This window comes from Dacryopinax primogenitus (assembly GCF_000292625.1).
Source record: "Dacryopinax primogenitus strain DJM-731 SS1 chromosome Unknown DACRYscaffold_12, whole genome shotgun sequence".
Lineage (NCBI taxonomy): Eukaryota > Fungi > Basidiomycota > Dacrymycetes > Dacrymycetales > Dacrymycetaceae > Dacryopinax > Dacryopinax primogenitus.
The window spans coordinates 916,062-937,748 of NW_024467209.1; the positions used below are offsets into that span (position 1 = coordinate 916,062).

General features: G+C 51.7%; 10 protein-coding genes across 10 annotated transcripts; 3 read left to right on the forward strand and 7 right to left on the reverse strand.

Annotated features, from left to right (window-relative positions):
* Positions 1-122: 122 nt before the first annotated feature.
* DACRYDRAFT_108844 (alpha/beta-hydrolase) lies at positions 123-1,902 on the reverse strand (the record flags this gene model as incomplete). Its single annotated transcript, XM_040768747.1, has 5 exons — positions 123-437; positions 485-537; positions 591-1,431; positions 1,482-1,629; positions 1,679-1,902. 5 exons carry the CDS (start codon positions 1,900-1,902, stop codon positions 123-125), a joined length of 1,581 nt encoding a protein of 526 aa, XP_040627683.1.
* A 637-nt stretch (positions 1,903-2,539) lies between these two features.
* Positions 2,540-4,299, reverse strand: DACRYDRAFT_23115 (intracellular protein transport-related protein). Its single transcript, XM_040773106.1, has 9 exons — positions 4,247-4,299; positions 4,129-4,193; positions 3,948-4,079; positions 3,765-3,895; positions 3,623-3,714; positions 3,444-3,573; positions 2,907-3,393; positions 2,622-2,856; positions 2,540-2,570 (listed from the first exon to the last, which is right to left on the reverse strand). The coding sequence occupies exons 1-9, from the start codon at positions 4,253-4,255 to the stop codon at positions 2,565-2,567; spliced, it is 1,287 nt and encodes a 428-aa protein (XP_040627684.1). The 5' UTR covers positions 4,256-4,299; the 3' UTR covers positions 2,540-2,564.
* Positions 4,300-4,880: 581 nt separating this feature from the next.
* On the forward strand, positions 4,881-5,994 carry DACRYDRAFT_108846 (uncharacterized protein; the record flags this gene model as incomplete). The annotated part of the gene is made up of 5 exons (XM_040768748.1): positions 4,881-4,945; positions 4,996-5,320; positions 5,375-5,515; positions 5,566-5,906; positions 5,958-5,994. The coding sequence occupies 5 exons, from the start codon at positions 4,881-4,883 to the stop codon at positions 5,992-5,994; spliced, it is 909 nt and encodes a 302-aa protein (XP_040627685.1).
* Positions 5,995-6,441: 447 nt separating this feature from the next.
* DACRYDRAFT_95496 (Metallo-hydrolase/oxidoreductase) lies at positions 6,442-7,616 on the reverse strand (the record flags this gene model as incomplete). The annotated part of the gene is made up of 4 exons (XM_040777301.1): positions 6,442-7,114; positions 7,167-7,198; positions 7,255-7,508; positions 7,536-7,616. 4 exons carry the CDS (start codon positions 7,614-7,616, stop codon positions 6,504-6,506), a joined length of 978 nt encoding a protein of 325 aa, XP_040627686.1. The 3' UTR covers positions 6,442-6,503.
* Positions 7,617-7,776: 160 nt separating this feature from the next.
* Positions 7,777-8,655, forward strand: DACRYDRAFT_54355 (S-adenosyl-L-methionine-dependent methyltransferase; the record flags this gene model as incomplete). The annotated part of the gene is made up of 2 exons (XM_040775245.1): positions 7,777-8,136; positions 8,188-8,655. 2 exons carry the CDS (start codon positions 7,777-7,779, stop codon positions 8,653-8,655), a joined length of 828 nt encoding a protein of 275 aa, XP_040627687.1.
* A 6-nt stretch (positions 8,656-8,661) lies between these two features.
* DACRYDRAFT_100799 (phosphoserine aminotransferase) lies at positions 8,662-10,012 on the reverse strand. The gene is made up of 2 exons (XM_040767492.1): positions 8,881-10,012; positions 8,662-8,829 (listed from the first exon to the last, which is right to left on the reverse strand). The coding sequence occupies exons 1-2, from the start codon at positions 9,993-9,995 to the stop codon at positions 8,724-8,726; spliced, it is 1,221 nt and encodes a 406-aa protein (XP_040627688.1). The 5' UTR covers positions 9,996-10,012; the 3' UTR covers positions 8,662-8,723.
* A 145-nt stretch (positions 10,013-10,157) lies between these two features.
* DACRYDRAFT_23118 (heat shock protein 90) lies at positions 10,158-12,533 on the reverse strand. Its single transcript, XM_040773107.1, has one exon. The coding sequence runs from the start codon at positions 12,480-12,482 to the stop codon at positions 10,395-10,397; it is 2,088 nt and encodes a 695-aa protein (XP_040627689.1). The 5' UTR covers positions 12,483-12,533; the 3' UTR covers positions 10,158-10,394.
* Positions 12,534-12,694: 161 nt separating this feature from the next.
* Positions 12,695-15,940, reverse strand: DACRYDRAFT_23119 (phospholipase A-2-activating protein). The gene is made up of 18 exons (XM_040773108.1): positions 15,882-15,940; positions 15,647-15,827; positions 15,207-15,591; positions 15,021-15,160; positions 14,821-14,975; positions 14,736-14,773; positions 14,407-14,687; positions 14,216-14,359; positions 14,096-14,167; positions 13,968-14,048; positions 13,863-13,918; positions 13,723-13,806; positions 13,521-13,674; positions 13,281-13,471; positions 13,156-13,235; positions 13,039-13,108; positions 12,926-12,991; positions 12,695-12,876 (listed from the first exon to the last, which is right to left on the reverse strand). Exons 1-18 carry the CDS (start codon positions 15,924-15,926, stop codon positions 12,754-12,756), a joined length of 2,346 nt encoding a protein of 781 aa, XP_040627690.1. The 5' UTR covers positions 15,927-15,940; the 3' UTR covers positions 12,695-12,753.
* Positions 15,941-16,244: 304 nt separating this feature from the next.
* On the forward strand, positions 16,245-19,963 carry DACRYDRAFT_117196 (DNA-binding protein; the record flags this gene model as incomplete). Its single annotated transcript, XM_040770336.1, has 20 exons — positions 16,245-16,487; positions 16,570-16,649; positions 16,705-16,736; positions 16,788-16,915; positions 16,978-17,043; positions 17,095-17,114; positions 17,160-17,190; positions 17,244-17,399; positions 17,446-17,497; positions 17,547-17,721; positions 17,771-18,288; positions 18,336-18,413; positions 18,477-18,664; positions 18,713-18,795; positions 18,846-18,854; positions 18,907-19,074; positions 19,125-19,195; positions 19,243-19,293; positions 19,343-19,557; positions 19,606-19,963. 20 exons carry the CDS (start codon positions 16,245-16,247, stop codon positions 19,831-19,833), a joined length of 2,592 nt encoding a protein of 863 aa, XP_040627691.1. The 3' UTR covers positions 19,834-19,963.
* A 162-nt stretch (positions 19,964-20,125) lies between these two features.
* DACRYDRAFT_108853 (phosphoglycerate mutase-like protein) lies at positions 20,126-21,136 on the reverse strand (the record flags this gene model as incomplete). Its single annotated transcript, XM_040768749.1, has 6 exons — positions 20,126-20,287; positions 20,350-20,643; positions 20,707-20,775; positions 20,819-20,963; positions 21,014-21,042; positions 21,104-21,136. The coding sequence occupies 6 exons, from the start codon at positions 21,134-21,136 to the stop codon at positions 20,126-20,128; spliced, it is 732 nt and encodes a 243-aa protein (XP_040627692.1).
* Positions 21,137-21,687: the final 551 nt, after the last annotated feature.

The window sequence follows — 21,687 nt, forward strand, 5'->3', positions numbered from 1 at the left end:
AAGACTAACCCGAGGTGATTGGTTATCGGCTGCTGTGACTCAGTGCGAGACATTGTCAAGACCGTCATCACCAGCAGACAAAGTATTATGACCCCGAAAGAATAGTGTCGTTCGTTCACAAATCACGAAGTAAAAACCTGATAATCGAAGTTTACGCTTTGTCCCCAAAACGCTGGATCACACGCGCCAGCGGCAACAACCCCGGCATCCTGTGGGCCTCCTAGGATCCTTGCGCTGACATCGTTCCCCTGAACCCCCCTCCAGTCCCCTCCTGGCACGCCGTTCAAGAGCCATTGCGCGTACCTCTGCTGCACCTCTCGCGTAAGTGCGTTCTGCGCTCCGTTCGCACTAGGTGTTGTACCGAAAACGGGATAGATGTCGTCTTCGTGGCAGACGGTGCTGCTCGTGTCGGTACAGAAGGAAGCTACGGCAGGGGGCTGCGTATTGTCCGGGTAGAGAGCGCACCGGATTGGAACTCGCCCACGTAGACCTTCGCTCCCCGCGCCGAGTATGCACGTGCAAAGGCGTAATTTGAGCCTGTTCACGCCCATTAGCTACAGAACAACTTGAGAAGACAGAAAAAGACTCACAGCGCCAAACTTGATCCGTGCCAACCTTTACGCTCAAGTTCCGAATATCCCCTCCAGTAGGATCATTCGCGGCACTGGGATCCGCATAGTAGCTACTGTTCGCCACAGCCCCAGCACGCGGTTCGCCCAGCACACTCTCGAGAATAGGAAGGAATGCCACATAAGGTAGGGGTTGGGCAAACGCAGGGTCGGCATAGTCGGCAGGACCAGCTTCAGCAGAGGTGGTCGTCAGGACCAGCGCTTTGAGGTTGTTAGGGAGAAGCTGGGATGCAGGCGCGTAGGACGTGCTGAATGGTTGCATCCAGTACTGCACGAGCTGGCCATCTACCACCGGGCGGGGACCCTCCAGGCCAGCGAGGTCAAACGGCTGCTCAAGGTCATTCAGCGCGTTATCATAGGTTGCCAAGAGGTCGTCCACGCTTGCCGTCAGCGGTGAGGAGATGTTAGCGTATGTCACCTGCTGATACGGGACGAGCGAGGCCGGTGGGAGGAGGCCATAGTTCATCGGATCGCTGTGCAGCCATGCCCGGGTAAAGTACTGGCTTGCGCTAGGGGTGCCGAGGAGAGCGCGGATCAGCCCAGCACCAGAAGACTGCCCAGCGAGGGTGACGCGTGCCGTAGACCCGCCGAGTGAGGGGCCAATGGTGTGCAGGAATTGCAGTGCAGCGATGAGGTCGCGCAGTGCGGGGTTGGTCACGGCCCCGACGGTTGATGGAGGCACGAAACCTAGGACGCCGAGTCGGTATTGCACGACTGCCACGATCGATTGTGTTGCTATCGCAAGGTTGGAGCCGTCAAGCCCGGGATTGGAGGCAGAGCCCATTATGTTTGTTCCGCCGTGCTGCAAATCCTTCAGATACGAGACGCGTGTTGAAGGGGAACAGTACGTACTACCCACATAAGCATGGGGAGGGAGGCGGATGGCCGCGTGTTGGGCGGGACGTAGAGGACCATGAAGAGACAGTCTTCGCTGTACTGCCCAGGAGAGTAACCATTTTGGGGGCATACAGGAGGCAACGCCGACGGGTCTGAGATATTTCTATGGGTCTGTCAGTGGACGTTTTCCTTCGCAGAGGGAGGGGACGCACGCAGCCAGGAAGACCTTCTCGACAACCGGGGCACCCCAACGCATGGGCGTGCTCGCATACCGCACAACGTACTTGACGGCCCCCGCGGCCGTGACAGTGCCAATCGCAGGCCCAAGCGGGGTAATAGTCGTCACAGTCCTTGGGTTGGATGAGATGGGCATGTACATGCATTGTGCGATGGCTGCGAGCAGGAAGACGAGGAGAGCAGAAAACACAAGCATCATGATGCTTCAGGGTTGACGGCCAAGGGAAGGCGCGCTATCAAGGACGGAGCACAAGCGAGGGTGGATATAGAGAGTGACGAAGGTTGGAAACAAAAGAGAGTGCGGTTGACGGGTCAGTTCAGTTCACCCCGTTTTACCCGGTAGCCTGAGTAAGTACTGGCACGAGAACGGATTACAATAAGCGAGCCATGCCAGCGAAGGTTTATTAAGGCCATGGGTCAGGGGGAGAAGACTGAACTTTCCGAGATTAATTCAGATGTTGTGACTGCCAGTCCTTTATTGTCCTTTTGTTTGAGTAGAGAACCAATGAATGGAACCGCCGTTCTGATAGATTTCTTTGTCCCGTGCGTGAACAGAAACTTCCGTGTGAATGAAAGGAAGCGACTCACCCAATTCACTCGATAATAAAAGCATAAATCTTGCAGCAGTGTTCAGGATAGATATATATCGCGCTTACTGTTGAGCACGGCGACCTCGGGCGAGCACCAGTATACACAATTGAACAAGGATACACTCTGTTGTTCTCCTCTATAAGCAGGACTGTGCCACATGACGGCCATGAATTCATTTCACCAAGGAGCACGTTTGTGCAAGCGCAAGACCGTTCGTCATTTACTACACTAAATACATACAATGGATGACAAACACATCGAGCTCCGACCTCAGAACTACAACATCCATGAGCACATTCTTATCTACAGTACGAGAGATAAACGCACCCTGATCTGATAACTCCCGTTCGCCTTTGTCAAATATCGGACCCACTTGACGCTGTTGTATCCGCTCTTTTCATACACTTTCAGGTACCGCACTAATAGACCAGAAGCTGTAAACATGAGTACTTGGAAGTCGACATCGATCGGTGGCCGCTGCCACGGCTTGCGGTCCGTGGTCTGCGTGAGTGAAGCGGTTGCGCTAAGCGTCACTTCACTGCCTCCTTGAATACGTGGTATTCTGTGATTCTTGTCAGGACCACAATGCCGATTGCAAGAGAAAGCACGTACTGCCATCGGATGAGGTTCTCGGCCGGGACATACTTCGCTTTTCCGGCCGGGCTTTTACAGTCGACCTGTGTCGTGTTCAACGGTGTCGGTATTCGAATGACCACCTCCGTTGCGCTGAGCTTGGTGTTGAAATTGGCCTTGACCGCAATGGTATAGTCGACGTGGGTTTTCCCAACCTCCGTAACGATGGGTTGTATGCGCAGCGGAAGGTGTACACTGCTCTCTGCACGGTACCGCATCAGTTCGAACTCGCCATCTGGCGGGATGAACGTGATGCTGCGGTCGGTGTCGAACATGTTCAATCGCACACATTGGTGGAACTGCGCATCCTCGAGCTCCACTGTCCCCGCTTCGTACGTCTCGCCTTCTGCTCGTCGTGCGTTCTGCAGAACAACCTTGTCGTTAAGCCCAAACTTGCATTCCGGCATGCCAGTCAGGTAGGCACGCATGAGCACCTGTCCGGTCACGTCTGCTCTAAGTACGGTCCCTTCAGAATGACGTTAGTTTCATGTTGAATTTCTGACAACCATGACGCACCGCTCGCACTCATCAACAAGTGAACCACTTCGACAACATCCACAAACGCCTCATTTTTCTTGTATCGAATGCCTGTTCGCCGCCATGATGTGGACCCTGTCGTCTGTGCAGCAATTTTGGAGTCGTCTCTCTGCAAGCTGTCTCAGCATTGGACCCCCTGAAGATGCGTATATGCGGACCAGTGCGGTCTCAGACCTCACGCTCTCCGAAGTAATGTAGTGCTTCAGAGTTTCAATCTCGCTATTTTGTGGATATCCAAAGTCTAGAATCTCTACGCAGACGGATCAGCTTAAAACGGCATCAGTGAAATGTTCGACGCACCATCAATCAGCTCGTAGATCATTACGAAGTTGTTCTTGACTGCCTCTTCGTCGAGCTTGCCAAAGTAGGACTTTGCAATTGAGATGAACCGGTAGATAAACTCAAACACAAGTGCAGCATTTGTATTGCATCTGGGCGTACTTCAGCTGGCATGCTCTCGTGTTTATAAATGGAATTGCGCACTTGGTAACCGCCAGGACATATACGTTAGCGACCCGTACATGAAAGAACGATGTTGATCCAAGGGTGATAATCGGTGATCGGACGTCAGTGTTCGACACTACCTGTACGCGAAAGACGTCCGCTACAGATCGCCTAGTTATACAGTCAGTCAAGGACAGAGGAGAGCTAACGAGAGACTCACTTGAGATCTGTGCGATATAATCGAGAGATGAGCACCTCGCCCTTTTGGTTGAAGATGAAGAAGCCCTGATAGGATGTCAGCCATGCATGACCTTGTTTGAATGTTAAAGTAGACATGCCGATATCATGACTGCGGTAATACAGGTGCTGAATAGGGGAGGAAGATGACCACGGGAAGAGGGAGACGTAATTGTCCCTTGTCGGAGAACGGACTTGACTTCGATCGCGTCCGATCGTACGGGTTGATTCCAGACATTTAGCTTGTGCTCCTCTTCAGTGCTGTCACGTTAACTCGAGATATATCATTTTACCCACATTATGCCGCTGTGATTCTTTCTCAGGCAACATTATCTGTGAATGCTTCTCCCGGACTGTTTGGCGGATTACTCTCCGATTGGTTGTGCTCTAAGAGGCCCCGTCAATCGGAGATTTATCTGACATCAAGAGTGCTCTCAAATGTGCCCTGTCACTCTGCTTAGCCCTCGGGATAGTAGTGCCTGAACATTTGAGTGAACGGGAGATATCGGAAAGGATCTCAACGTGCTGTACAATGTCGAACTTTCTCCTGAGATTATTGGAAGTTCGAGTTGCTATTACCGGGTCTCTCGCCGAATGGGTGTGATTTGGGAATGTCGCAGTGCAAGCGGAAGACTAGGAATAGTGCATAATTCATGTGGAGTTGCTCTTTAATATGGTATAAGACTGTCTCGCTAGCGATAGTCGTTGGAGGAAAGTGTCAAGCTGCTCTGAAGGATGCTGTTCCCCATAGTCTTTTTGACACTCTTGCCCTTTGCTCATGGGTTGACATGGAACAATACGTATGTTGCCCTGCTGTACTGTGAGCTATGTTTTGACGCCTCTTTCTTAGACAGTATATGTTCGTGTTTGGCGATTCTTACAGCACGACGGGATACAACGTTTCAGCTGGGATCACCTCCCCCGACCCAGGCTATACAGCTTCTGATGGGCTCAATTGGGTGCAGTACCTACGAGGAACATACAATGTTACGTACACGAAAGTATACAACCTCGCATATGGTGGTGCCACGACGGACTCGTACTTGGTCACCCCATACCTGCCCACTGTACAGTCTTTTGTGGAGCAAGTCTCGCTGTGGGACCAATACTTCAGCCCTCCTCCAAGCGTTGTACCCTGGACCAGTAACAACACCCTCTTCACCGTTTTCATTGGTGTACGCAACTCTATTTGTTAATGAGACGGACCGGGATTCACGATCTTTCCCTAGATCAACGACGTCGGCAATGCGTGGCAGACGAACAACCTCAACCAGTCTCAACCAGTCTTCTTCAGCCTCCTGATGGACAGATACTTTCAGCAGGTCAACAACCTCTACGAGCGGGGCGCTCGGAATTTCCTGTTTTTGAATGTCAAGAAACTCTATTTTTCTTTACATATTTGGCTTACGATTTTTCATAGGTGCCCCCCATTGACCGGGCTCCGCTGTTCCTCGCTCAAGGTAATGCAACGGCTATGGCTGTCCAGTCGGCTATCTCACTGTACAACACCTATCTCATGAACCGCATCAACGCTATGCAGTACCTCTACCCCGACCTCGGCTCCGTTGTGGTGTATGACACCAACACCCTTTTCAACACCCTACTTGACAACGCTGGGGTGTTCTTGTTCTCCAACATCACAGGCTACTGCGGTGACTATGCCAACGGTACGCCGACCACGACATACCAGGTTGCTGGGTGCGAGCCAGTGTCAACATACTTCTGGTTGAACACGCTGCACCCGTTGTGGTTTGTACATGAGTCAGTATTGTTAATTGTGCTCTTCGTAACGATGCTTACTGATAAATCTAGCGTCATGGCTCATGCCATCAGCCGTGCTCTATCGTGACTCGTAATCCTCAGAATACGTCTATCATCCGGTTATGGGAGTCGCATTGTCAGGTGTAATAATATTTGTCAAGCGCCTCAGAATACGTCTATCATCCGGTTATAGGAGTCGGATTATCAGGTGTAATAACATTTGTCAAGCGCGGTGCCTCTCCCGCGCATGATGACCAACAGTTGCACAAGGGCTCCCGCTCACGAGGAAAATTGGTACTCTGTGACGAAGGGTGGAATGGCGGTTTTGCAGGAAAGAGGGGTGAGATCGCCAACGCTATGCACAACTCTGACCAGTCTTGCTTCATCCATTGAGAAGCTTCTCTTTTCACCAGTGTGATGCTGCTGCCAAATCGACTGATATGCGAGTTGGGGATCGGCGACATGCAGTCCCCCTTATTGCTGATAAATGTGTATCATGACAACAGAATATTCAAAATCACAGCATCTTCATTGACGTATGCTCATCGGTTCCCTATCAACCCTCGAAATTGCCCTGAATGCAGGGTTGTTAGCTCCCTATTGAATATCATACTTCTCGGGCTCGTATTTCCGTTCCATCTTTAGACCGTCCTTCTTCCAGCCGTGAATGCCCGCCTTGTTCGGCCAGAGTCTGTTCAAGTTATCCCGCCACTCCCTCCAATACACATAGTCATGCCCAAGCACTACCATGACATTGTCCTCCGCCTCCATGCGGCGCGTGCGGCAGACAGTGTCCCACGCCCGTTCCATATCCGAGTGCATGCAGCAAGGCGGGGGCAGCCCAGGATGCTTACGAGGGTTATCGCTCCCACCGCGGGCAGGGTAAGTCGCTAGACGGAAATTGTGGGTTGTGGGTGAGATGAGGAACGGGTGATGGCACGTGTCACCCGAGAGGAGCACGTATGTCGCGTTCGGTGAAGGAGTCGTGCGGACCAGAGCTGACAGGTGCCCTGCGGTGTGCCCAGCAGAGTCGCATAGCCAGATACTTCCATCACCAAAGTAGTCGTACGCATGATCGAAAGACCCGATCTTGCTGCTCTTGACCCTGGACCAATCCAGGACGAGCGTCTGCCGACCGGCCGTCTGGCGACCCAGGTCAGCATTAAACGTGTCAATGCCGCCTACAACCTCAGCCTTGGGGAACGGCGCTACATTGTCGTTAGAATCTACGGCATCAGGCACATTCCAATGTTTACGAACCGATGTTGCCCGTATGGTCCCAGTGACGATGACTGTACAAACTCGCACGTAAGTATGCGTTCAACAACAAATCATGACCTGAGCGTGCCTGATAATGACTCCAGAAACATCCTCCGGGTTTGCTCCTCCTTCTTTGAGCAATGCACCCACGTCTCCAACCATTACAGGCGGGGCAGGCTTTATGAAGTTCCTCAGGTCTTCCGCGAACCCCGTTTCCCAATCGTAGCGAATACCGAGGTCGAAGAAAAGGGTTTTGCCGCTCGGCTCATGCTTGACGTAGAACGAGAAGGTGGGCGCCCTGTACAAGGCGGTTGCTGAAGACGAGGGCGTGATGATTTGTGCCTCGGGAATGGTGAGGATGGCATTAACCAGTGGAGTGACCTCGCAGTAGGACTCCCCTTCCGGGATAGGGCTGAAGGGTAATGCAGCAATTACAGCGTCGATGGACATGGTGATGGGGAGCTAGACAGTTCAGAGGAGAGCGATGTTGACTGCCAGCAATACATTTTCACTTATTTTCGGTGGTGGGTGGTGGTGGATGCGGAAGTGGAGGGCCGGACCGGCGGCGAGGGACAAACTTCCACAGAATGTCATAACAACCACCACAGACATGGCGCTCGCTCCCCATAACACTTCTCAATTAGAGGCACTACACAGAGACCCAGCTTTACACGAATCCACCTACGTACACGCCGTCTACGATAGCATTGCAGATCACTTCTCTCAAACGCGGTATAAACCGTGGCCCATCATTGCCGCATTCCTCGCCTCTCTTGCCCCAGGCAGCATAGGCCTCGACTCAGGCTGCGGTAATGGGAAATATCTCCCCCTCGATCAGGGAGGGAAAATTATGCTTGTTGGTCTTGATAGGAGCCTGGGATTGCTTGCGCATGCACAATGGGCAGGAGGGAAGGAGAGGCATGTAGTGAGGGGGGATGTCATGAATGTCTGCTGGCGTCCCGGCGCTTTTGTGAGTTTTTAAGAATCCCAGACAAATCTCAAGCTACATCGCCATGCACAGGATTTTGCGATTTCAATTGCGACGATACACCACTTATGCACGTTGGAAAGGCGAAGACAAGCTGTGCAAGCTCTACTGCAAGCCGTCTCATCGTCAGATGGGCGCGTGCTCATATACGTCTGGGCCACGGAACAGGACGAACTGAGCAAGAGAATCGTACCGGTTGATCCGGAGAAGGCGGGCGAAAAGGTGCAGGACGTCTTCGTCCCCTGGAAGAAGGCAGCAGTCCAGAGGGCGAATGGGGCGGGGACGGAGACGGAGACGGAGACGGAGCTGCACCAGCGATACTATCATCTGTTCACTAAGGATGAACTTGGAGACTTGGTCCGAGAAGCGGCAAAGTGCCTCGGATTACATATATTGCAGGGTGAGGATAGCAGTGAGTCAAACGGTCTACGGATAGTGCAGGAGGGGTGGGAACGCTCGAACTGGTATATCGAGTTGCTGCTCACCACTGCCGGCGCATAACTACCTTTCTGCAATATAATTGGTTTATTGTGTGCGTTCATTACATATTAACACCAGTCCGCAATCCTCTACGCCGAGTTCTCCTCGATGAACTTCCGGATGAATTTCACCAGGATGCCCGTCTGCTCCTCGTTGATAGCGTTGTACAAAGAGATCCGCACACCTCCAACCTGTCTGTACAAATGTGTTAAACAGCTGGAAACGGTAATGTAAAAACAAACAAACCTGTGTCCAGCCAACGCCTTCAACCCTGCACTTTCGGCCTGCTCCAAGAACAGCTTTTCCTTGCCGTCACCGAGGACATGGAATGTCTGGTTCATCCAGCTCCTGCTGCCCTTTTCCACCCGCAACCTGAACAGCCCTTTGGCTGCGCCCTCGTCGAGCACCTCGTAAAGCATGTCCTTCTTCTTTTCGTTCATGTGGGTGATGGCCGGCATCCCGCCCATCGCCTCCGTGTGCTCCAGCATGAGTTGGGCGATGTACATGGAAAACATCGGTGGGGTGTTGTACAGACTGTTGTGCGACTGGATGACCTTCCAGTCCATCGTGATAGGCACAGGTTGTGCACCGAGCTTTGCCGCGGCATCCGTATCGACCAGACAGTCCTTGCGCACAATCAGCACAGTCAAGCCTGCAGGACCAAGGTTCTTCTGGGCGCCGGCATAGACCAGGGCATGTCTGTCCAGGTTGGGAATAGGGCGGGAGAGGAAGGAGGACGAGTAGTCCCCGACGACAGGTACGAAATCCTGTTCCTTGAGGAGCTCCCAGGGGAAGCGGGCTGGCGACTCGGGGTCAGTCGAGAATTGGACACCGTCGACCGTTTCATTCTCGCAGTAGTAGATGAAGGCAGGATTCTGTGAGAACTTGAAACCCGAGTGCGGGGGGATAGACGCAAAGGTCTTGTGGTCCTCGCTAACCGTCCGTGCGTCGGTGACGATATTCACTACGCCGCCTCCAAGTCGCCTGGCCTCTTCCGATGCCTTCTTGCTCCAGTTCCCAGTTACAACATAGTCCATGTACCGCTCCTCCTCGGCTAGGTTGGGGTGCAGAAGGCGGTGGCGGGCAAGGAGGTTGAGGACCACTGCGGAAAACTGGCCCGTTGCGCCGCCTTGCGTGAAAATGATTTCATGCGTCGAGGGTACCTCTAGTTGCTTTCGAATAAGGCCTGCGAGCTCGTTGACGATTTGTCCAAAGTACCCGCTGCGATGGGACAGCTCAGCAAGGCCAATGCCCGTCCCTTTGTAGTTGAGCAGACCCTTGGCAGCTTCTTCCAAGACCGACGTGGGGAGGGCACAAGGTCCAGAGTTGAAGTTGATTACCTGTGTACGCTCGAGGGACATGATAGTGTTGTGAAGATAAGGGCGCGGCTGGAGGAGAGAGTGTACGATGGATTTAGTTAAGATATTTGGCGCGGTGAATAAGATAGACCGAGTCACCTAAATGCTTCAGGGATTGCAACAGCGAACTCAAAAGTTTTCCTTCACAACGAAAGCCGATGTCTATTTCAGGTAAAATACGTCGACAAACTAATGCCAGCAAACAATGTGGAGGGTTGATGATCTGTCGACTTCTCTTGCTGCCATCCGGGGCAGATTTGGCTCATGAATCAAGTGCATGTAATGGTAACTACGCTAGTGTGTGCATGCAAACGTGACCGAAAAGAGAGACGAGGTATGGAAACACATGAAATGTCAGAGAAAGCGATTAGCCCGCAAGTAGACGTATACGAGCAACATCTTTTAGTCGATGTCCTCCATAGCGGAGGCGGATGTTGCCTCCTGCGCAGGCACCTCCTCCTTAGCTTCGGGGACCGCCGCAGGCGTCTCATCTTCATCCACATCCAGGCCGAGCGATATCATCCTATGAATACGCTTGGCGAAACTCGACGGCTCGTCAAGGACAAAGCCAGAGGTAAGGAGGGCAGTCTCATAGAGCAGGTAAGTCAGGTCGCGGACAGTCTTGTCGTTCTTGTCCGCAGCGACCTTCGTCTTCAGCTCCTTGATGATGGGGTTGTGCGGGTTAAGCTCCAGAGTCTTTTTGCTCGCCATGTACGACGACATAGACGCATCACGGAGCGCTTGCGCCTTCATGATACGCTCCATGTTCGAAGACCAGCCGAACTGGCCGGTAACGAGAACACAAGGGGAGTCGACGATACGGTTGGAGACGACAACCTTCTCGACCTTGTCGCCGAGGGCCTCCTTGATCGACTTGCAGAGATCATCGAACTGTTTCGCCTCGTCTTCACGTTCCGTCTTCTCCTGCTCAGTCTCCTCAAGCTCAAGACCCTCCTTGGACACACAGACCAGCTTCTTCCCCTCAAACTCCTTGAGCTGGGTGACGGCATACTCGTCGATGGGGTCGACGAGCAGAAGGACCTCGAAGCCCTTCTTCTTGAGGACCTCCAGGAAGGGAGAGTCACGGACAGCAGGAAGGGACTCGCCAGTAAGATAGTAAATTGACTTCTGTACTTCTGGCATGCGCGTGATGTAATCCTTGAAGGATGTCATCTCCTCGCCGGACTTCGTGGAGTAGAAACGGAGGAACTCGGCCAGCTTCGACCGGTTCTGGCTGTCCTCGTGAATGCCGAGCTTGAGATTCTTCGAGAAAGCCTCGTAGAACTTGTTGAAGTTGTCCTTGTCCTCGGCGATCTCGTTGAACAAATCCATGCACTTCTTGACCAAGTTCTTGCGGATCACCTTCAAGATCTTGTTTTGCTGAAGGGTCTCACGAGAGATGTTCAGCGGCAAATCTTCAGAGTCGACAATTCCCTTGACGAAGTTGAGGTACTCGGGAATAATGTCCTCGCAGTCATCCATGATGAACACACGGCGGACGTAGAGCTTGATGTTGTTGCGCTTCTTCTTGGTCTCGAAGAGATCGAAGGGCGCACGCTTGGGAACGAACAAGATGGCCTTGAATTCGAGCTGGCCCTCGACGGAGAAGTGCTTGTGGGCGAGGGGATCTTCCCAATCGTTAGTCAAGCTCTTGTAAAACGCATTGTATTCGTCCTCCTTGATCTCAGAGGGGTTGCGGGTCCAGATCGGCTTCGTCTTGTTCAGCTCTTCGTTCTCAACGACTGTCTCCTTGACCTTCTTGGTCTTCTTTTCTTTATCCTCATCTTCGACCTCTTCGATCTTGGCCTCGTCCTCCTTGGCCTCCTCGTCGTCCTCAACCTCCTTCTCGACCTCCTTGGTGACAGCGAGCTGGATGGGGTAGGAGATGAATTCAGAGTGCTTCTTCACGACGTCCTTGATGCGCTTCTCCTCCAGGTACTCCAGTTGATCCTCCTTGAGATACAGCTTGATCTCGCTGCCACGGCCAAGGGGGGGGTTGATGGTATCGTGGGTAATAGTGAAAGTGCCGCCAGCCGCAGACTCCCAGATGTACTGCTCGTCGTCGTTGTGTTTGGTGATGACTTGCACACGCTCGGCGACGAGATAAGCGGAGTAGAAGCCCACACCGAACTGACCGATGCAGGAAACGTCGGCACCAGCAGACATCGCCTCCATGAACGCCTTGGTACCAGACTTGGCGATGGTACCCAGGTTGTTGACCAGATCAGCCTTGGTCATGCCGATGCCGGTATCGCGGATGGAGAGGGTCTTGTTCTCCTTATCGGGAATGATGCGGATGAAAAGCTCCTTGCCCGAATCGAGCTGGGAGGGGTCTGTCAGCGCGGCATAGCGCACCTTGTCGAGCGCGTCCGAGGCGTTCGAGATGAGCTCGCGGAGGAAAATCTCCTTATTGGAGTAAAAAGTGTTGACGATAAGGTCCAGGAGTTGACCGATCTCGGCCTGGAATCCAAACTCTTCTGCAGAGGACATTTTGTGATTGAAGAAGGTGGACGTATGGGAGAGGAAATGGAAGAGAGAAAAAATGGAGTGAGCAGAAAGAGTGAGCGCAGGACGGGTTCAAATCGTCCGCCGTTTAAAAGTCAAAGGCTCAGGGAACATGCTAGAAGGTTTTGAGACGCGTTCAACTTTTAACACAGCCACTACCACATGTTGTGGAACATGCCAGCAACTTCGTTGTCATTGATCTCGTGCGCATTATACATGACAACCATCTCGCATTCTGATTTATACATCGCACAATCTACTTTGCTTTAATCTCTGCAGACACGGTCCTCAGTCTCTCTTCATTAAACCTTCCTGCGGCTGTTGATGTGATCATCTTCACGGTTTGTGCCACGTCGGCATCCAATTCCGGCAGTGTGAACTGCAACGGTTCAGTTGACGAGCAATATCCGGCACGATGAAGCAGTTACCAGATTTCCGGCCGCGACAACAGCCCTATATACTGTTTCACTGTCTGTCTCCTCCGACATCAAGATCTGTTGATGTCAGAGGGCAAAACCACAGAGCAAAGTGGTGAAAATACCTTGGAAATCAGTTGCAGAAGGATGGAGATCTCCCCGGACGCCTTTGCTCGCAGTAGCTCACAAGAAGCACTATCTTGAGGTGAGTGTTACTATAGCCACATGTCAAAGGAATGTACTTGATGGTGACCGTCGCCAACGCGGTCCGTTGGTTCTTGTTGAATATGGAATATTCCACGGCGCGTAAACGTTCCCATGTCTGCGTTTGATGAGATGTTATCCATCAATTAAGAGAGAAACTCGCCTGTGCTCCACCATCCTTCCCATTAAGATTCGCTATTGCTCGAAGAGCTAGCATACAATTAGTTTCTCGTGCTTTGTTTCCCACAATTTGTTCATCCCATTGCACAGCGTCTAGGAGGTGTTGAACGAATGCAGACGGAGAACCAACCGACGCTGGCGACTGAGCACAGACAAGTCGAAGGATGTCGACCACTGCGACACCGGAATGAAATGGGGAGCCATCGTCAAATGAATGACATACGTGGAAACCGTGATCCCTCTGGCCATTGCGAAGCCACTTTGAGCAACAAATCAACATCGGCTGATGGTAAAGATCCGGAAATACGAGCAGGCGAAAGAAAATCTAATACGGCGTTCATACGGGCCAATTCATCAACCGTCAAACGGGAAACCTCCTGTCAACATATGAGCAAAGCGGGTATAGGGCTGTGTAATAATCGCACCGAGTCCTTGATGGCGTCGTTCAGCTGACGGATTTTGCTGCGCACTGCGGGGATATTCGCTTGCTTGAATGTCAACGGTGTGCGCTGGCATAATAAGGGTACATGAATGTGATTGTCATTCCATTGAGCGGTAGGCTCACTATGGGCAGAATACTGGGCGGCTGCGGAGCACGAGTCGTGGAGTATGCAGAGGATCCTATGCAGCGAATTCAGAGATCGGCGTGCGCATGGAAGATGGTAATTACCAGTGAACGGATCCATATATTGGGAGGGTGCGCTTGGCAGAGACGGCTGCTGGGAACTCGGAGGATGATACCCACCAGCCCCTTGGAAGTCACTTAGATTGTGGCAACATGGCTTGAAATTGCCATACCGGTGAAAGGATCAGCATAGGTTCCCCCAGCGGCCGCATGTATCTCCTGACTTGGTCTGTAACGCCCACCGCCTGGCATACATTGAGTAGCGGTTGGCAAAATGGGAAGGGGATGCGGACCAGTGAAGGGATCTTGAAATTCGTCGCTGGACCCGATCTTTACACCGGCCGTGTTCTTCTCAATGAACTGAACGACCTGATCGATGTACTCTGGTGGCAAGTCGTTCTGGGCCAAGAAACGTTGAGCCGCCGCGTAGGGGTTCTCTGGGTAGAAGCTCAGTCATGCAACTCAGAATACATAGACCCCATACCATTAGCGTTATAGGGCAACTTCAATGGTGGCGCGCCTTCCTGAACATCGACATCAAATACGTAGTCATATTCCTTTCCGTTATAGAGCTGCTTTCGAGCACTCCCGACCGCATCGACTACCTCACCTATCTTCTCCCATGATCGGCTCGCATTCGACCACTGATGGGCTTCCACAGTTCCGCCTTGACGGATCATGATCACGTGGCCCTCTTTGCTACCTGGCTGATTCAACGCTTCGGGACCAGGAAGGTCTGTCTTATTTATATCGCCAACCTGTTGCCTGATCTTCTTTCAGCATACTTGGTAGCTTCAAGTATACGCGTCTCACGATGGCACTGCTTGATTTTGAACCGCGGCTTCATACGTCTGCACGTGTCAGGGTACCTCATTTTATTGGCACACCCAATGCTTACCTCAAGGACTTCTTCCGACGCCCACCTTTCCGATTCTTCGCTAAATATTCGCACGACTCCATCACTTGCTCCGGTAACGAAGTCCCCGTTCGACATCGCTGCAACAGACCAGACTGAGATTGCCGGATGCACAATCGTCTGTATGCACTTTCCATCTACAAACATCAACACGAAGCAGCCTAAAAGCCGATGTAACTCACTACGCCATACTCGCACTGACCTATCCTCCGATGAAGACAACAGCAAGCCAGAAGACGTCGTAGCGAGCGCGTAGACGAAAGAAGTGTGCCCAGAAAGTGTTTGAAGGCACTCGCCATCCAAGGACCACACGCGAATCTCCCTAGACGAGGATCAGCGCGACTCCAATGGCAAACAAATATACTCACGCATCGTTCGAGCAAGACGCGAAACCCAAGCCTTCAACAGCCACAAGTCCTCGAACAGCATCGCTGTGACCTTTGTACGTGCGCACTGGCTTCCTTCCTTGCCAGAGAATAATGTTGTGGTCGGCGGACCCTGTGAGGTACTGGTCATTCCCAAGACCCAATACAGCCCATACAGCTTGAGCATGACCCTTTAATGTGTACACCTCTTGGAAATTACGCCACACTCGCGCTGTGGCATCCCAAGACCCAGAGATGATCGTCCCATCAGGCGCTACGTGCAAAGCGCATACATTTGCTTCATGTCCGAGAAGAGAGAATGTCGGATCAGCAGATGAAGGTGGGAAAAGATTGATGATGGCCTCTTGACCACCGGTTACTACGAGGCCTTACGTTGACCGTCAGCGACACGCAGCAGCGACCAAGAGTATAGTAAAACGTACCCTCCGGGGCTTCCTTGGAAGGAGGCACCCACGCCAACGCATTTATGTATCTCTCATCGGCATGATAGGTCATGGTCGGTGCAAACACCTCGCCCGACGATGTGCGGATCCACGATATAGCTGTTGCATCCCTCGAAGCCGAAACGATATGATTCGAGGACGGGGCTAGGACGGCACGAACCTATACATGCCAGGCATCAGCATCGGCGGCACTCATAACTCATCACAACCACACATCTGATTTATGGGCTTTTAATGATGCAGACAACTTGAACTGCATTATTGGGATTTGCTGAGGTATATGCTGGTGGAGGACGTGGCGTAAGCTACAACGGAATGGCACTGAGACTGACGCGTCAACTCGTAACAAGCATGATCCAGCGCCCTCTCCGTTTCTATGCCTTCGTCACAAAAATCATCCACTCTACGAGTACTGTGATGCTTCCTGGTTTTAGCCATATCTTTCCCTTTGGCTACGGTGGGCCCCCAAATTGCAAGTTTGAAAGTGCTCTCCTGCCTGAGTCCGCAACCCGCCTGCGATCGGATAGATCCGACGTAACCTTTGCGCACGGCGCTTTACTCTCCGTCCGTTTCTCCGATGAACACCATCTACTGCGATGGTGGCAGGCAGCATGTGGGCGGTACTAGTACTACGTCAAAATGGGTTACCCAATACCATTTTGGGGCACGAGCCGCAAAGTTCTGTGTTACCCAAATCGGCTCAAGTCACGTGCACGTCCTTCTCCGATCTGTATATCAACCTCTCCTGTCTGGCGTCTGGCTCACGATTGCTCTTTCACCTGTCACTCCCCCATTCCATTTCCACATGCTCTCTCAAGCCGTACGACCTAGACTGGATCAGGCATGTATCTGTTTCCCCCCCTTTGCCTTCGCACCGCTGAACCTCACGATCGTGTGCATAGCGAACCATCACGCAGGAGCAGAGCGTTCAGACCGTCAAACAACTGCTCAGCGCGTGGTTTAACTGCATCGCATGGATACGGTAAGCTATTGTACTAAATGATGCCACTCCAATCGTCTTATATATGCGCATATAGCAACCTGTTGCCGGCTGATCACTTTGTTGACGGTCAGTGACATAGATCAGGTGCTTGGCCGCCTGAAACAACCTCTTTAGCAGGTTCTATCACGAACGATCCGCTCAGTCAAAGCCATAATACTTCATCTCTTTCACGATCCAACCGAGTACAATTAAAAACTGTCAAGCGCGGTCACTCAGGAGCAGGTGATAGACTCCTGGATTATCTGGTGCGTGCATATATGCGTGGAATGCTGTCGTTGGGAACACACTTGGTCTGACTTTGACATAGGAAAATGGTATCTTCGACGCCCTTGAGAAGCAGTACTTAAGAAGCTTCATGTTTGTAGTCTACCTGGTAAGTCCATTGCTCTCTGCTCCGAGCTGCTCCCCTTAGTCCTCGTTATAGGATCCCAACGATCCGAACAAGTGAGTGTTGTCTCTGACAAAGAAGTTATCTCACACCTACGGGAGCATTATCGAGTCTTTCACCTTCTCGTTTACGGTAATCGAACTTCATGTTACATTTCTTGTTACTTACACTTTCGAAATGTGTAGTATCATACCATCCCGGGCACCAATACCGTGGTTCCTATCATGAATGGACTTCATAGTGATAAGGAGCATATTTTGATCGCCCGGCGTAGCAATGCACTGCAGGCAGTCACGAAGGGGAAGGTACCTACCCTGAGAGAGGTTAGGGAATCGGTTCAGGTCCAGTAAATCGCCATGCTATGCCCCCACGCTAACATCCAAACAGACATTAGTCAAACGGCTCATCATGATGACACAGAGCATGGACGAGCTCCCTCGTGAGTGTCACGCAACATTGGTGATGCTCCACAGTCATCTCCGAAACAGCCCAGCGTTATGTAACATTCAAGCTTTTTTATGTCGATGGGACTCCGGACGACTATGAACCGCCATTCTTTAGGGCAGCAGACGCGGAGAAAGATCGATTCTTTTTCGCGACACATAATGCCATCGAACGGCCTGACAAAATAGCTATTGGCGCCTTGAACACTTCGTTCCATGGGTACTTGCGTGTGCCTCATTCCTATGATTTTGTCTTGACAACAGTCCAGCGTGACTTTGACTTTTGCCTCGGTCTGCAACACACTTCCGAAACAACACGACGATCTTCCTTTTGATACAGATATTCCGGTCCAAGTACTATCTACGCAACAGCGACAGGCACATCAGCTGCAGGAAATGAAAGCCCAACAAGGCGATTCTCTCTCCCGCCGGGTTATATGGGAGGCTGAAGGACGCGCATACACTCATGATAGCTTGTGTGACGGAGATGGGGAACCAGATCCTGACTTCGACGGCCTTGCCCCCGACTTGAGTGAAGAGCAGCCTGTCGGCTTTCGTGATGAAGACGGCCGAGTGGGTCCGATGCAAAGCTCTGACACAGCTATGGATCTTGAAGAGGCTGCGCATGCTGGTAGCCCGGAGAATGACGCCGACTTCGAAAATCAGTATAAGGCAGGAATTTCATCGCCTTACAAAATCCAAATCCTGAGCATACCACAGATACGTTTGCGGCACAAATCGATGTCTGATCCCACCCAACGCCTGAGAAGTCGTCTGCAAGGCATGGGTCCATCCATGGGCTTTAAGGAGCCCCGTCGACTAATCATGAGGCAGGGGGCTTGATTGGGATGAGCGAGACCATGCTAACCGCTGGTATCAATACGCTAAATCTGAACGCGATCACGTTTGATGGTGAGACCTCCGATCTGCACTTTTTCTCACCTTTCTAACTCACATACTATCATTGATCCGCAGAGGGAAGCGGTGACATTGACATGGGTAACGGTGACTATAGTTCGGTCAATGCAATGCAGGAACCTCGTAGTGAGAGGAGTCTGCGCCCTCGTGGGCCCAAGACAGGCCCCCCTAATTCCACCTCCCACCCTCAGCGCCCTAACGCTGATATATCTAACGAAGACGAAAGAAACTGCTGCTGCGGAATTGTGAGAAAGTCGTTAAATCATCTGCGGTATACTAACAAAATTGGTCAGCGCCTTAGGGTGAAAAAAGATATCGAGGACACATCCAACTGGTGCCAATGCGAGGGTCCATGTGAAAAATGGTATCACCTATGGTAAGTCTTGTTTGATAGTGTCACACCTGATTGAGGAGAATGTCTATCAGGTGTATCGGGTGAGTGCGGTGTTGAAATACTCAAACGATGGTTGACCAGGAATGCGCATAGATACAATGACGTTGAGGAGTTCCATCACGACTATCCAGAACTCCGTCCAAACACAAAGCCATGGCTATGTTTCGAGTGCTGTTTCCGAGAGAACTCTCTGGTTGCGCTCTTGAGCGAAGACGAGAAGCAGGAGAAGATTGCTGATTTCAAGGACCTTGCCCTTTTCAGGTTTGACATCTCGTTTTTACAAGGTATTGCAGAATTCTGAAAGTGAGTAGATTGGTCTTAAAGCTCTTCATCCAGCCGAACAACTTGCCTGATGGACCATCGGCTCTCAGGAAACGCCTTGGTAAACCTACCACAGCACTATATTTGGGGAATGCTGATTTTGTTCAGGCTGTCTCACTTCGGCAGGAAATTTGATATGGCAACGCCTAGAGAAAGAAGGTAGGATTCCAGTAGTTGCTTGCTTGAGGGAAACTTATTCGAGCCGCAGGCTTGATCATTCGGGAGGGACTCGATGGCGCGGATGGTGGTCATGAAGACAGTAGAACCAATGCCACCAGACCCAAGCCAAAATCAAAACAGAAAGCGCGTCGGGCTGGACCAGTGAAATATGTTGTCTCACGGCATCAGGCAAAAAAGGGCTGCACGAAGTACTTCGACAAAAGTTACAAGCTAGAAGAGCAAATCATGGGTCTCAAAGAGCTCGTATGTGGTCCCAGCTTCTGCTCGTTTCATTGTCTAATCAAACCCAAGAGACGCGGCGTGCGCACCGAGAAGAAGAGGAAAAACACCTCCGACGATGAGACTGACGGGGAGCCAGCGGCCGGGTCGGTTGACAGTCAGACCCAGCTCGAAGAGAATGTTGTGCCACTGTTTTCTTTGTCCACGAACACACGAAGGCAGGAGAAGGAGTTGCGCTATCGGCCGAACAAGAAGCTCAAGGTGTCCCTAGCCCAACATCCGATCGGCGCAGCTACTTAGCACTTAACATTACTTACCCACTCTCCTAACCTGGTAGCAAATATCCTTATTCCTATTGTTCTCTACCTCTATGGTGTATCCAGTATGCGATATCCGTATGTACCACGATGATCACTGCAATGAATAACAATGTCAGGCAGTCCCGCATTACCTTCCCTTGTTATCCGTCTTCTCACGGACGGGAACAGCAGAGACGGACGTTCAATGGAAGTATAATGCGACAACAGAAACACGGGTATGGGGATGATGAATGTGGGTAGATATGTGGATATGTGGTTCGGGTATGTCGTAGTCAAGGAGTTTCAACCATCTTAGCTTCGACTGCCAACTCCGCCGTGTTCTCAGAAGGCTCGTTTCCTTCGTTCTCCTCACCTACGAGATGCCGATAATCATCGTACAGCTCAACTTGCCCTAAGCCGTTCGTGTATACGCTGACGAGTGCAACACTGCAGTTCTGCAGAAAATGCGATCAAATATCAGCACGCCATCGCTAGGTATGCTAGAGGATGTGCTTACATGAACCCGATTCGCGGCCGGCACTCGCTCATGTTCTGTGTAGCCTTGTCTCGCAAGTGCATTACGGAGTAACATGGCTATCCATGCGCCGTGCGAAACGACTAGGATATCGTACGGCGCATCCGGCTCTGGTCGAATGAGAGAGTCGGGTAAGCCATACAAGCTCAGAAGCTTGCGCCAAAAAGCCAGCGTTCGGGGCAAAAACTGTGCATGCGGCTCCATGGTTTCACGCGCTTTCGTACGCCAATCAGAAGACATTTCGCGAGACAGCTTCCCCGTCAGAATACCCATGTCCTAGTGCCAATGGTCAATGCCGCGGGGGGAGGGAGGGGGTTGTAAAGAGGAGACGATCCGCACTCTTTCTCGTAATGCAGTATCCATCTTTAAGTCTACATGTGAATGGTGAGAGAGAATGGCTTTCGCCGTCTGTTTAATCGTTCAGATATCCACGAATTTGAGATCCGCAAACCAGACGTGCCTCAACTGCTCGGGAAAGATCACTGCTGTATGCATTCTTAAAAGGAATAGTAGCCAGCGCTTCCCCAGTCCTGGATGCTTGTACTCGGCCCTTAGCATTGAGCTTCGTATCTAATTGTCCCTGGACGATACCCTGTCTATCGGACAATAATTAGCATGATGGGTCAGCTCTGGGATAAACGCGTACTGATTCTCATCGGTCTCACCATGCCGCACCTTATATAGACAGATTATTGATTTCAGTTTCTCACAGCTTTGGTGGCAAATGCGGACTTACAACCCAGACGCGGAGCATTACGGGAGGCGCCATGTTGTTGGTTGGGTCAGGGCAACCATCCAAGCGGTGAAGTGCCGCTAGGCTTTTATAGATAGCGGCACGAGCGAAATCGGGGACTGCCATGTCAACGATAAGTAGAAAGACTTTCTGGGGAAAGACGGAGATGTCCGGGGAGAGATAACGGTTCAAGCATGGCGCGATCAGCTCGCAATCAGCTGTGACGACTGAGCTCGGTGCCAGGAACAACAGTGATATTTACCGTGCCAGGAGGACGTCGGCGGACAAACCTCGTTCCTTACGGGTTGTCTACCCGTGCAATATTAATGCGGACCTAGCCCAAGGCCGCGGTCCGTCCCAGGTGTAAAAGGGAGGGGCTCGACGGAATGCGAATCGGTTATGCAGATCCGAGTGGACCGTTCTGTGTCCCTTTCGCCAACTTGGGCACACTCCCCGGCGTCGCACCCTTTTGTACCGCTGTTGTACCTTCTCGACCATTCTGGTGCGACATTGTAATTGTATCCCTTTATGCTTATCGAGTCCTTCGGTCCAGCATCGCATGCGCCCCGTTAAGCAATTTGATTCGT